General features: G+C 48.0%; 1 protein-coding gene across 1 annotated transcript; it reads left to right on the plus strand.

The window, feature by feature from the left end:
• The first annotated feature begins 3,986 nt into the window (after positions 1-3,986).
• Positions 3,987-13,158, plus strand: KLHL40 (kelch like family member 40). The gene is made up of 6 exons (XM_057398915.1): positions 3,987-5,379; positions 8,048-8,208; positions 9,797-9,904; positions 10,898-11,083; positions 11,510-11,656; positions 12,418-13,158. The coding sequence occupies exons 1-6, from the start codon at positions 4,234-4,236 to the stop codon at positions 12,527-12,529; spliced, it is 1,860 nt and encodes a 619-aa protein (XP_057254898.1). The 5' UTR covers positions 3,987-4,233; the 3' UTR covers positions 12,530-13,158.
• The last annotated feature ends 849 nt before the right edge of the window (positions 13,159-14,007 follow it).

Consider the following 14,007-nt stretch of genomic DNA (forward strand, 5'->3'; position numbering starts at 1 on the left):
TGCCAGGCCCATCACTTTTAACACAGGTGTGCTGCTGGACCTTTGGTGGATGTTTCTTGGCATCTCCATTATTTCAGATTTACTCTTTCCCACCAAAACAGCTATGACATATGTGTTTCCTTCCAGGATAAAACACCTCGCCCTCCTCTACAGGGGTGTCCTCACACAGTGAAGCTGCATTGAGCTGCTGAGAAACCATGAGCTCCGATCCTGCGGGTGGCTCAGCTCAGGTCCTTGGCTGCCCGGGAGGACAAACAGAGTCACCCACTTCCCAGTGTCAAAGTGGTGACTCACATGGCAAAGCCCAGTGACTCTGCACTGCCCTCCTGACTCGGGTACTCCAGGAGAGAAAATAACCCATTCACTAAGGATCTAAATTTACCCAGCAGCTGCATCGCTGGAGCTGCCAGAAGGAGCTAATCTTAGACACCAACTGAGTGGGTGATTTGCTGGAGAGGCTGTTTATGGGAGAACTTGGGATTTGCCCCTCTTTGCCTGAGGCTCTCCCCTCAGCTATCACTGCTGTTACAAATGCAGGAGGTCTGGTGGGACAGGAGCACCCAAATGGTCTTACCTCAACCAGCTTAGACTTGCTCAGCAGACCTTCTGCCTCAGTGTATGCCTCTATAGAACAGGATTTATCAACTGTTCCTCTCTCTCCTGGAGAGAAGTATCTTGTCTGATCTGGTTATCACCTGTCTGTTAGCAAAACTCACCTGAGAAGCCAAGAGAAGCAATTGCTTATTGCTGTTGCAAGTACAAATCCCAATTAGTAACTCTACACTGGACCCCTGTTCAACCTGACATGGCTATAATTCCTGCATTCAACTTTCTTGGTCTAAAATTGTACATGGGAAGGAATGATCCTGCTACACTGCATCCCCTTAGGATGCTTTCCATGGATCCTCACCTACCCACATGTTGTGGTGGGGTGCTATTGCCCACTTAGAGATATACTTAATAACAGACTCAGTCCACTGATCATTGGAAATCACTAACTGTAGGCTTGTTAGATCTGGGGCCAGCTAGCCATGGGCTATCTCAGAACAGCCCACCACCATCCAGGGTTGCTGTCTGTTACACAGCAGTCAGCACTCTCAGGTGAAGGGGAGGGAGTTCCCTGGGGAGGGTCGATTCATCCATTCATGTGGATGAATGGTAACTATGAGCACTGCTCACCCTTATCACATCCACATGGGCCCTCTCATCTGCTTTTAGATGCTAAATCCCTCTGGGCTTGGCAGGTACTTGCTTGGAGACCAGCTTACCCTGGCAGTGACACACTGGACCCAGCAAATGAAAGACAGATGGGACAAATCTACTGTGATCAAAGCCTCTAGAAGAGATAATGGTTGCAGAGGGCTCAGAACTGATGGCTGCCTCTAATTCCACTGCTATCATCAGAGAAAAGACTTGGAGTGAGACTTTTTACAAGGACAGGAAGGGACAGGACAAGGGGGAATGGCTTTAAACTGGCAGAGGGGAGATTTAGATGAGATCTGAGGAAGAAGTTCTTCCCTGTGAGGGTGGTGAAGCTCTGGCACAGGTTGCCCAGAGAAGCTGTGGCTGCCCCATCCCTGGCAGTATTCAAGGCCACGTTGGACACAGGGGCTTGGAGCAAGCTGCTCTAGTGGTAGGTGTCCCTGCCTGTGGCAGGGGGTTGGAACTGGATGAGCTTTTAGGTCCCTTCCAACCCAAACCATTCTGTGATATTATATGACACTGCTGATTCCATGTCTCCCTTCTGTCAGTTTAAAGCCATTCCCCCTTGTCCTGTCTCTACCTGCCCTTGTCAAAAGCCCCTTTCCAGATTTTTTGTAGGCCCTTTTAGGCATTGGAAACTGCCCTAAGGTCTCCCCGGAGCCTTCTCTAATCCAGGCTGAACAAGCCCAGCTCTCTCAGCCTGTTTCCATAGCAGAGGTGCTCCAGCCCCTGGAGCATCCTTCTGGCCTCCTCTGGACTAGCTCCAACAGTCCTCTCATCTCAGGTAAGTGCTTAACTTGGGTACAATGAGCCAGCTCCCAGGGATACCTACATCTCCCCATGCTTGTAGGAAGCTTAAATGACACAGTGTCTTGAGGAGGCAGTGCACTTGAAAAAACAGGGCAGCACCCCCATGCCTTGGAGCTGCCCCAGCCACTGTGCAAAACCATTGAAGCCAATGGGAGACCCCAGACTAGGTTTGGGACCAGCATAGTGCTCTTTTCCCAGGTGGACCACAAACCTGGGAGAAGCCATAGACCTACTGTCTGGTGAAAGCACTTCTGAGAAGGGTTGGGCTGTAGCTGCGCTTCAGCAGCCACACTTCGTGATGCAGGGAACATGGAAGCAACCTTGGATGGCAGTACACACTGAGCAGCACAGTGAAAAGGAAAACAACCCAGGGCTCAAGGGAGATTAAAGGCAGAGGGGGAAAAATCCCTGCTGGTAGCACGACATTATGATTAAACTTGGGAAAGAGCAGAATTAATGCAGAGGAGGGGAGAGGGGAGGATGGGAGTGTCCAGCCCCTCATGTCTGGGAGCACAGGAATGTTTCTGAAGTTTGACCCAGTTCAAAGATCAGCTCTCACTGCCTGATCCCATCACAGATGAGCAGCCAGCAGAAGAGCTTATCATGTGAGCTCCAAAACCAGCTTACGATTATTTCCCTGCTATATTGGTACCTCCCAGATGCTGCTGGAACCTCACCAGTACCAAAGGGGCTTCATACCAAAAGCACAAAGCACTTTTATAAATACATCCATGCCAGGGTAAGGGGTTAATGTGGCTTTAAATACACAAAGAAGAGTGGCTAATATCTTTGCATGAACTTAATTAGATCGTTAATTAAATCTGTGCCATAACTGAGTGTCAGCCAGCCCAAGGGGTCCATAGTAACAGAGATAAAACGGATACATGTACAATTTTTATTGTAGGTATAATTACAGCTATTCTGCTCACCCATGTCTATCCAAACTAATTTGCCCCTTCATGAGCTCCATGGGAAGAGCTGAACAAAACCTGTCCGTTTGAAGACCCATGGGGCTTCCTAGACATCCATGGCATGCAAGCAGGACATTAGACCTGCTGGAGACTCAGCCTTTCTGGAACATAGGCTCAAGGCAAGGCAGGTTGTCCTGCTGTGGCTCTAGGCTTCAACATAAGGGTGTTGAATCTCAGCAGGCCTTAGCAGGAGATGCTCAACTTACAAGAATATACCTGTGTTTAGAAGTCTTAATCTGTGAGCTGAAGCCCTCCGTTGCTCTCTCTTTACTTCTCAATCTGCTGCCTCAGACTTTCTGTCACCAAGATGTGTAAAAGACGGATTTATTAACAGAGACTGTGCCATTCAGGCCCACGCATGTATTGCAGGCACGAAGAGCTATTCCCCTCCCAGGCTCCACAAGTCTCTTCTAAAGAGTGAGACTTTTTAAGTAACCTCCAGCATAGGTGTCATATCCCGCACAGGGATGTAAATAAATAGCTCTATCTTTATTTTCCACTCCCTTCCAGACCCCTGAAAAGTGACTCCAGAGGAGAATAAAGGACAAACTTCTGCAGAAAAGCAGCCCTGGGAGCGAGCTGGCTGGAGCCAGGAATGCCACAAGGCCCACATAAGACACTCTTTTATTGCATCTTTCCAGCTTTGACTTCACTGTCTATTTTTAGCACAGCAAAAGGTTTAGGAGTTTCAGAGCAGTCATTTTAGCAGTGCTGGGAGAAGGTCTCAGCCTTGCCATTCATGACCCAGAAGGCAGATTCAGACGTTCGATTCATCTGGATGTTGTTTCCCAAGCACGGTGGCTGAGCCAATGGGTCACATATGTCTCCCGTCATGACATGGCAGTAAGAACTCCTGCTCCCCCTGGGGTGACTCATGGGCTGACAGACCCTTCCTGAAGCATGGAGGCTGGAATTACAGCTGTTCCCCCGGCCCCCTCCTTTCCTCTTTGTCCAATGTGTCATATTAAAGGGTGATCGGCTTACACATGCTTCAGTATAGATTCCTTAAGCTTTCTAGCGCTGTGGCTATATATAAAGCCCTACGCTGGAAACTGAAGTACACAGACAGCTGCGATAGTAGCAAGCGCTTCACATTCCCACTGTGTCAACGGTCTGGAAGCAAGGGAGACCGTGAGCCCTGCTTTGAGCAAGTTTCTTTACCAGGGGCTTAGTTATAGATATATTCATAAATACATATCTATAAAAGAAGGATTGGGAAAAAAAGGAAGAAGAGCAGGTAGTCTTCACCATGGGTTTGCCTTTAGATCAAGCGGAAGAATTGCGTCTTTACCAGCAAACTCTTCTCCAGGATGGACTCAAAGACATGTTGGACCACGATAAGTTTCTGGACTGTGTCTTGAAAGTCAAGGGGAAAGAGTTTCCCTGCCATCGGCTGGTACTGGCAGCATGCAGCCCATATTTCCGAGCAATGTTCCTCTCAGACATGGAAGAGAGCAAGAAGAGGGAGGTCAGTTTGGAAGATGTTGATCCAGATGTCATGGGCAAGATCCTCCATTATATCTACACCTCTGAGCTGGAGATCACAGAGCAGAATGTGCAGGACATCTTCTCCGTGGCCAACATGTTCCAAATCCCCTCCATCTTCACCGTCTGTGTGTCCTACTTGCAGAAGAGGCTCTGCCTCAGCAACTGCTTGGCTATCTTCAGGCTGGGCTTGATGCTGGATTGTGCCCGGCTGGCCGTGGCAGCGAGGGATTTCATCTGTGATCGCTTTGCACTGGTTTCTCGTGATGAGGAGTTCTACCAGCTCTCCCCCGACGAGCTTATTGCAATCATCTCCAGTGACTCCCTCAACATTGAGAAAGAGGAGACTGTCTTTGAAGTAGTGATGAAGTGGGTGGGGACCAAGGACCATGAGAGCCGGCAGAAGGCCTTGCCTGTCATCTTTGAAAGCATCCGCTTCCGCCTCATGCCCAACGACTACATGAAGGACCACGTGGAAAAGCACGCCATGGTGAAGTCCAGTCCAGAGCTGCTCAAGAAACTGCAAATGGTGAAGGATGCCCAGAAAGGCAAATTCACTGTGGTGAGGAAGAAGAAAGTGAAGAAAAGCAACGAAAAGCAAGAGAACGACAATGTTGTCAACGGAGCAGTAGATGAGGAGGAAGATACAGAGGAAGATGCTCTCCCAGGGATCTTAAATGACACAATGCGCTTTGGGATGTTTCTCCAGGACCTTATTTTCATGGTGAGCGACAGTGGAGCAGTGGCCTATGATCCCACTGCCAACGAGTGCTATTTTGCCTCCCTGTCTACTCAAATCCCAAAGAATCACGTCAGTCTGGTGACCAAAGAGAATCAGATCTTCATTGTTGGAGGACTATACTACAACGAGGACAGCAAAGAGGATCCCATGAGTTCCTACTTCCTACAGGTACTAGCTTTGTTTTTCTTGTTTCCTTGACCACTTTGGAGCCTCACCAGTCTTTAGCGTCCATGTGACAAAAGTAACATTCGTTGTCATACGATACTAAAATGAAAGTTGTAAATGAAGGTGAAACATCTGAGATGCTTCACTCTTCTCCCTATATTTTTAAGGCATATCCCACGAAAGGGATCTTGGTAATTGGAGAAGGAGGCTTGACGGAGTAGGTAAAAGGAATAAGCCTTCCTGATTCAAATCCTGAATAGGGAACCACTTTGAACGCTGTATTTTGTCCAGCCCTTGCTGCTGGAAGGTTAGTGACATCATGTCTGGGTTCTGTTTTGCATCCTTTGTATTACGAATCCCCAGCAAAACCCAAGGGTGACTCTGCCATGTGCCAACAAAGGAACAGCAGCAGCTACAGCCACAGAGCAAACACCCCAAGGACAAAGGGTATATTTCCCCACCTAGCAGTATGTGCCACATTTCTAGTGCTGTTCTTGTCCCTGGATGTGTGCTGGGTCTGATCAGTCTGGAGAAGGGGAAGGGAAGATCTCACTGATGTCTGCAGCTTCCTCGTAAGAGGGGACACAGAAGAGGGATCCAGTCTCTTCTTGTGTTTGCACAAAGATGGGACAAGAGACAATGGCCACCGGTTGCAGTAATGGAAATTTCAGTTAGTTGCGAGGAAAGTTTTCCCAGCTGAGGTGGTGAGGTACTGAAGCAGGGCTCCAGAGAGGTCACAAAACCTCCATCATTGGAGACATTTAATATTTGACTGCACAAAGCCTTGCAACCTGCTCCCCCTCCAAAGTTGTGCCTGCCTGAGCATGGGGTTTGCTCCAACCCCAATACTCCAACCTAAAGCATTCCATGATTCTAAGCTGAAAACAGCAAAGATTTTATATTCAGCTCCCAGTTTGCCACTGACTCAAGTAGCAAATGCCTTGGGTATCAGGTGGCTGTTTGTATCGCCTTGCCCACAAGAAGGGGACAGTGGTGCCGTCACAGCTTTCTGTGACACTCATGCATGGGAATTGCAGACAAGCCTCCCAGGGGTGGAAAGTGCCATCAGTTTCAAAGGTGTAATTTATTGCCATCAGTGTCATTACGTAACCTGAGGTTCCTGTAAGAGCAAGAGAGCCTTTTTGAGACTTTTTTTTTCAGAAGAAACTTCACACAAATGTAGACAGGCAGCTATACAACAAAACTTTGAACCATCGTGCCAGTGCAGCAGCAACCTTCTGACTCTGTTTCTATCCTCCCCAGTTTCACATTCCTCCTGCTGAAGCCAGGACAGTTAGGTCAGGGATAGTTTAGACTTAAGGACAGGCACCAAAATACAAAAATGTTGATAAATCCCCAAGGCATTGCAAATTTTGGCAGGAACAAAAGGATCCTATTGACATTTCAGATGCAAGAGGGTATCCCTTATTTGTCGGTTCTAAGATTAATGACTTGAAAACAATGCTGAATCCATCAAGAAGCAGGAACTAACTATCCTGGTGATTGAGCTGCTCAGGATTGACTATAAATAACCCATATGTGGACCACAGATTACAAAGAGACAATAACCACAGGCACCCAGCTGAGGCCAAGTTTTTGGAGGCAACCCAGCAAGCCGAAGTCCTTTGGCCTGAGCCCACAGCAAACAGTGCTTCAGGCAATGCTGCATCACAGCTCCATCTTTCAGGGTCCCACCAGACTGCCCTCCTCCCTCCTCTGCTATATTTAATGTTTCTGCCCCAGTTTACAGTTCCCATCAAGCCATGGTGCACAGATTGCTCACAGCATCATAATCTTTCACATCCTTTTTTTTCTGGTGGGAGATGAGGCAATGCCTTGATCTATAGATGTCCAAGGACCTGCAAGGATTTGGACATCTGATTTAATAGTGCTGTATGAATCAGTTTTCCCATCTATCCGATAGGTCTGGCACACTTTGGTCAGCAAGAAGAGTTCTGGTCTTTGCAGTACCATCTCAGCTGTGTTGTACTGTGTTGGGTAGGTAAGTATTGTGGAAATAGCTGTTATGCAGATAGACTCACGTACGGTTCATCTCATGAATTCACACACACTGAGGTGATACAGGACAATATCAGTATCTTAAGAAGCAGAGGTGTAGTGGAGCACGGTAACTGATCATTTGCCAGAAAGAAGAATAGGGGGGAAAAGAAGGGGCTCAGGAGAGTGAGCTGTGTAGCCAACATTGCCAACGCTATGCTGTACCTGGCAGAGATGGAAAGTATCAGGATGAAATACTGTGGCATGGGTTACACCTGAAGAGGTTCAGGCAAAAATTCTAGGATTCAAGTGCTTCAGCAAATCCAGTTCCAGGAACTATCCACTGTAGGTCCAACATGGGACTCTCTCCTCTGAGGATGACCAACCTTATTCTAAGTCAAGGCTTTGGTGCATAGGAAAGAATATATCCATGCTGCTGCATCTCTTCTCTTGTGCCTTGTCATAAAACTTATTTTATATGATATATGACTTGGAATTGCACTAAAATCTCCCTTTCTGACCAGATGGTAAGGCACAGGCATTGCAGGAAGTGCCTACTGGGGTGACCAAGCTGCACATGGGAATAGACTTTTCCCTCAGCCTCTGGGCCCTGATTTTTGCCAAGCAAATGCGCTGGGTGAGCACACACTTACGGCCATGTGTTTCCTTTCAGTATGACCATCTGGATGCAGACTGGCTGGGGATGCCCCCCCTGCCTTCCCCTCGCTGCCTCTTTGGCCTGGGAGAGGCAGAAAACTCTATTTTTGTGGTCGGAGGAAAAGAACTGAAAGAGGGAGAGAAGACTTTGGATTCGGTCCTGTGTTACGACCGGCTGTGAGTGTTCACATGCGAGTGTGGGGCGGGAGGTGGCTTACAGGGGAAGATGAAGCAGCTGCCATTGAAAACGAGCCCTGCTCCCCAGGGGCTGAGAGTTTTCGGAGGCAGGGCTCAAACTCTGCATCTAGATGCTGGGACCATTGGGACTATCTCAGGCTGTACCCTGGGGTGTTGAGCTGTCTGTGTCCAGCTGCTTCATTTATTGTAACTGAGCCTCCCCAAGATGGAAGCTGTAATGGGGATATTATGTTATCAGGGACTGATCTTAGTAGATGTGTATGTGAGGTGTATACAGAGGAGTGAGAGGAGTTTTTCCTTCTGCTCTTGCCCATTGGTTGGAGATCCAGTGACATTCACCATGATCTCACCAGGAGTGGCTTTGAACAGGAAAGTTTGTTTTGGTAACACTCAGATGTGGCACTGAATGGACCAGCCTAATGGATATCAGGCTTAATATCCAATTATTTCTGGACAATGGGCTCTGATCCACACTAGGTCATAACCCTTATTAAAAAGCACCATCCTTTTCTGCTCGCAGGAGACGGAAGCATTCGAAGAGATGTTGCCAAAGAGGCAGAGCAGTAAACATTGACAAGCCTTTGCTTGGTTTATATTTAGATGTGTGTGTTTCAAAGTCTGTTTTATAGGCAAAGATTTGAAACCAGTTTCATTCCCACAGAATGGGGCATTCATCTGCCCCTGTGTCTGCCCCCACTGAGTGCTCAGGTGGTGGCCTGAATACTGATTTGAAGCTGGCAGAGATGTGATCAGCACCACTTGTATTTCTATCAGTATTTAAGTCAAGATTTCAACCTGTAACAAACCTGGAGAGGGCAAAGTGCTGCTCTACGGGATCAAATATTTGCCCAGATTGGTTGGCCAATTAGAAAACACTCTCAGTTCTTAAGTAAAATAAAGTGCTGGTCTTAGGGGCTACAGTCTACATGTATGAAAACTGGGGGCAAGCCTAGGCCACATGGATATGAACAGGCACCTGTTGAGAAATTGGTCAGCCCTATTTGGGTACCAGTTTGGGGTTTCCAAAGCCTTACAGCTTCATCCTCTGCTGTCCCAGAACTATCTCAGAGGCTTCATCACAGCCCTGCAGTGCAAAACGTAGATACACCCACTCCTGTGGGCCCTTGCTGAGTGCTGGCCGACCAAAGCACCTCAAAGTGGAAGGTGGTGGCCAAAAAACCATTTGCCCTCAGGATCTTGCACCCCTAAGTCTCACTGGTTTAATTTTTTTTCTGTCATGCAGAAATCTGCATTGTTTGTGTTCAGCTGGTAATGGCTGCAAATTAGGTGAAATCCTGGGAGAAGTGGGGATGTGGATCCAAAAACTTAAGAGCAGGGGATGCTGCAGAAAATAAAGAGTGTGGGCATGAACATTCTGCATATTTCATTTCCCCCTTTTTTTTTAGGATCACAGAATTCCCTCACGAGCCCTATCTGATTGAAAACCTCCTGGTTTTGAGATTGAGTTAGGATCTGTGACCACCTCTAGGTTCAGAAAGTGACGTGTACTCTAGGCCTCACTCAGAAAGATACAAATCCTTTTGTTTCCAATCTTTCTCTAATCCAGATCCTTCAAGTGGGGTGAAGCTGATTCCCTTCCCTATGCAGTCTATGGCCATGCAGTGGTATCGCACAATGGTCTTGTCTATGTCATCGGTGGAAAAGGAAGTGACAAGTAAGTCAAAAAGCAAGAGAAACTCAGGGAGTCATCCCCCAGGCTACTGTGAGTGCAGAGCATGAGTTGGTACCTCTCCGATGTGGATCCTATATAGGTTAAGAGGGTTAAAAGCGGTATGAGATGTGGATCCTTCCCTCTCAGCTTGCTTCTGTGTCTGCAGTCCTTCCTAAGCCCTTAGAAGTCCCACCATCAGGGGGATGGTACTGTCCTTGCAGGAAAGGGAACATATCAACCCCTTTGCTCATAATATAAATGTCACAGGGATTGCAACAGGCACTGAAGAGCAAGAAACTCCTTCACATTCAGGGTTTCCTGTATCCGACTTCTTGTGGAATAGTGTGTTCCTAGTAGTCAAATCCAGATGGGTATTTGCAATAGGGGTGAAAAACCTCATCAAATCTGATCTCCATCCTGCCTTCCTGCAGGAGATGGGCTCAGCAGAAACAGCCTCTCTTGGGGAGTACTGCAGCCATTCCTTTACAAGGCAAAAGTGTGGCTGCAAAGCAAAAGCGCCAAAATCCAGCAAAGATAGGTTCTGTTCTGAAGGGATTTTGGTTTGAAAAGTGTGAGCGCGCATACATTCACATGCCTTACATTGCCGTCATGGGGACAAGGATGCTGCTGGTCATATTTTGCAGCATCAAGCTGGATCAGGAGCACTGAAACAATGTCTTGATGGCTACGTGCAAGTTTCTGAGAGGCAGTTAGGTACATGGACCCATATCCAGCTCTGTGAGCACTATACCGAACTTTCAAGACTCCTACCCAAAACTAGCACAGCAGAAGGGGATATGTTTTACACACAGATGATGTCTCCAGCCATGGGCATCTTTGTGTGCGTACCCAAGCAAAGGCATGCATGGTGATGTGGAGGAGAAAAATCCTTTCTAGAGACCCCATGTTCTCCCAGCGGGCATCCCCAATCTTCTATGTTGCAAAGCTACCCTTGTCAAGTGATCAAGGCTCCTGGTCTCTCTCATCTTTCTCTAGGAAGTGCCTGAAAAAGATGTGTGTCTACAACCCATCCAAGTTTGAGTGGAAGGAGCTGGCTCCCATGAAGACTGCCCGCTCCTTGTTTGGAGCCACTGTGCATAAGGACAAGATCTACGTGGCAGCTGGTGTGACTGACTCCGGCTTGACCAACTCAGTGGAAGTCTATGACATTGCCACCAACAAGTACGTACCTGAGCACAGCTTTGGGGGGGGGGTAGGTAGATGAGGAGCAGCTACAGGGGTACATTAAGCAACTTCCAGCCATTCTGGAGTTTGCTTTCAAGCCCTGGTACCATTACTCACAGTCTGTATTCCTCGGACAGCTGGGCATCATCAATGCTACTGCAGCCTTGCAGCCGCAGGCCCACTGCTGGGGCATGCTGGTCCATGCCAGGTATGCTTCACAGCTCACTTAGTGCAAAATGAAGCTGAACTATGATGATAGAGATAGGTATCTCCAGCAACAGTTGGTGCACGATCCCATCCCAGGGAGACCTACACAGGCTAAACCATCACTAGTTAATTCAGTCATCGATTCCTGATTTGAGGCCAGCCTCAGCATGGGGGTAGGCAGGGTGCTCTAACATGTCCCCTCTCGCTACGTGGCAGGTGGGACACCTTTACTGAGTTCCCGCAGGAGCGCAGCTCCGTCAGCCTGGTGAGCTTGGCTGGGGTGCTCTACCTGCTTGGAGGCTTCGCCACAGTGGAGACAGAGTCAGGAGAGCTGGTGCCAACGGAGCTGAATGACGTTTGGAGGTGATGATCTTCCCCAGGGCTGTCCATGGGAGCATGGGGGGGATGCTAGTGGGAGCCACTGGGGGAATAGGTAGTTTCGGTCTTTCTTGATGCCTTCAGTGAGTTGGTTACACCAGCACAATGCTGGATGCTCACAGAAGGGTCTGTGGGTGAGAAGTTTGCCCTGTGCTGTGCTGGAGGGCCCATTAAGTGATTCAGTGATCTCTCCCAGCCTCATATAGCAAAGTACCAGGGAAAATCGGCTCCTTTAGCTTTATTGCTGCATTGACATTTTGCCTGGAGCTGGTTCCAGACCTCCCCTTTGGTGTGAAGCAGCATTTCTGCAATGCATCCTCTCCTGGGGAAAGCCAGTACTCAGGCTGGAAATTTGATAGTCCTATGTGTGATCAGACAAGTGGGCAGAAAGCGCTTTCTGATGGCTGCCAATAGAGCGTTAGCTGCTCCTGTCCTTCGCATATGTAGCTCTAGAGCACCCTCAGCAGGCACTCACTGGCCTTCACCATGGATGTTCAGTCTTGGTGCCACCAAACCCTTTCCCAATGGAAAAATATACCTTCCCTAGTGAGACCATGTGCTAATACCCACGTCCTCTACCCTGGTGCTGCAAACCAGACCAGGGCTGAAAGTCCCCGTGCAGCTTCCACAGGTATCTCGTGGCCAAATTATGCCTATGGGCCATCACACCATGGGCTACCACTACCATGGAGAGCAGCTGAAGAGGAGAGAAGCTTTCCTCACCATAACTGTCTGTCTGTCCCCAGATATGATGAAGAGCAGAAGAAGTGGGAAGGGGTCCTCCGGGAGATCCAGTACGCCTCTGGTGCCACTTTCCTTCCCGTGCGCCTCAACGTTTTGCGCCTAACAAAGATGTAGCAGAGCCTGATTTATTTATTTTCCATGGGGGTATGGGGCAAGGAGGGATGGGGGGACGTGAGGCCGTGCTTATCAGCACAGAGGTGTGGCATCGGCATATTGTGTAGGACATCGCATCTGTGATTGGTACCTTTTTGCTTAAATGGGAAAGGGAGGAAATTATCTTGAAGCCCTATGGGAACCTGAAGATGCTCACAAGAAAACTAGAGAAGAAGGGTTCTGGAGCCCGCAAGGAGCTGGGGTAGACTGGGAAGCATGGAGCAATGTGTTGCTCCACTATCACTAGACAGGACAAAATGATCATATGCTTGTTCTGCTTCTTTCTCCATGCTTTCCCTATCATCTTCTCACCTGCTGCTAAACTTACCCAGCCGACAGTGAAGGCAGAAAGTGGGTCCGAAGGGACTAAGTTGACATTCCCCAAGGAAATGGGCCTATGAAATATTTCCCCACTTAGGGTAGCTGTGAACACAGTGCTAGAGCCCACCTTGGAGAAGAAAAGGAAGGGTAGGAGAAGTAGTAGAGGAGAGACCTGGGGGAAACTTGATGAGTTTCCCCGTGATGAGGGTTGTTGGAACGAGACAGTTAAAAGAAGAGCGCAAGTGAGCATGGGCAGGAGAAACACTGGAAGCTGCTGTGAAAAGAAAAGAGTCTTAGGTTTTTACCTCGTCCTTGACTTTTGGAGGCCAGGAGATGAGGGCTGCAGGAAGGGAAAAGCTGTGCAAGTAGCAGGGTAGGAAAGCAGGGAGAGATGGGAACAGGAGGCCATGTGCGTTCGTCTTCAGCCATTTGGGCTCCTCACCTTCAATCACAGATTACAATGTCCTCACCTGTGGATGGACAAGTGCTGTTTTTCAGGGAAAGGTTTTATATTAATGCTGTTTCCCTCATTTTTAATGTTATGACTTTTGGGTTTTTTTTTAAGGGTATTCTAGCTTGCTAGGTTCATGGAGATCTCAGATGTGTTTGGCTCTAGGAGAGCCTCCTACTGAGGAAAAATGCATATTTATTTTAAAGTTATCCAAATGATGTTTTGATAGAAACATGGCTGTACTGGCAGCAGGACAAAGATCTGCTAGAGCAGAAATCTCCTCATGCCCACACCATCTGACCAGTGGTTTATTTAAAAATAAATTATTATGCTATTTCAGAAGAAATCTCCTGTGTCTGTGCGTTAATAGAGCTGTAACTGAATGTCCACAGCAACTAAACAGAAGGAGCAAACAGTGATGAACATATGCAGCAAGCCAGCTCCGTGGAGAGCCCTAGCAGAGCCCCAGCTTTTATTCTTCTTATTTTTCCCCCAGTTTGGGAGCTGAAACTTTAGCATTCATATCCTTACAGCTATTCTCCAAAGATGGGAGAAGTAGAAGCTTACTTAGGATTAGAAGGAAGCTGGTGCCTACATGGTTTGATACCATGAACAGGAGTGATAATCAGTAACAAAAACACCACCAAATACAAACCTTGCAAAATAA

This window comes from Pezoporus wallicus, unplaced genomic scaffold (assembly GCF_028554395.1).
Source record: "Pezoporus wallicus isolate ANWC-B61680 ecotype Strahan unplaced genomic scaffold, APGP_CSIRO_Pwel_v1 contig_3487, whole genome shotgun sequence".
Lineage (NCBI taxonomy): Eukaryota > Metazoa > Chordata > Aves > Psittaciformes > Psittacidae > Pezoporus > Pezoporus wallicus.

Excerpts from the sequence above, each read along its gene's own strand:
- KLHL40 (XM_057398915.1), top strand. The coding sequence starts at position 4,234 with ATGGGTTTGCCTTTAGATCAAGCGGAAGAATTGCGTCTTTACCAGCAA. Across the intron at positions 9,905-10,897 it reads GGTGGAAAAGGAAGTGACAA|GAAGTGCCTGAAAAAGATGT; the intron begins GTAAGTCAAAAA and ends ATCTTTCTCTAG. Across the intron at positions 11,657-12,417 it reads GAGCTGAATGACGTTTGGAG|ATATGATGAAGAGCAGAAGA; the intron begins GTGATGATCTTC and ends GTCTGTCCCCAG.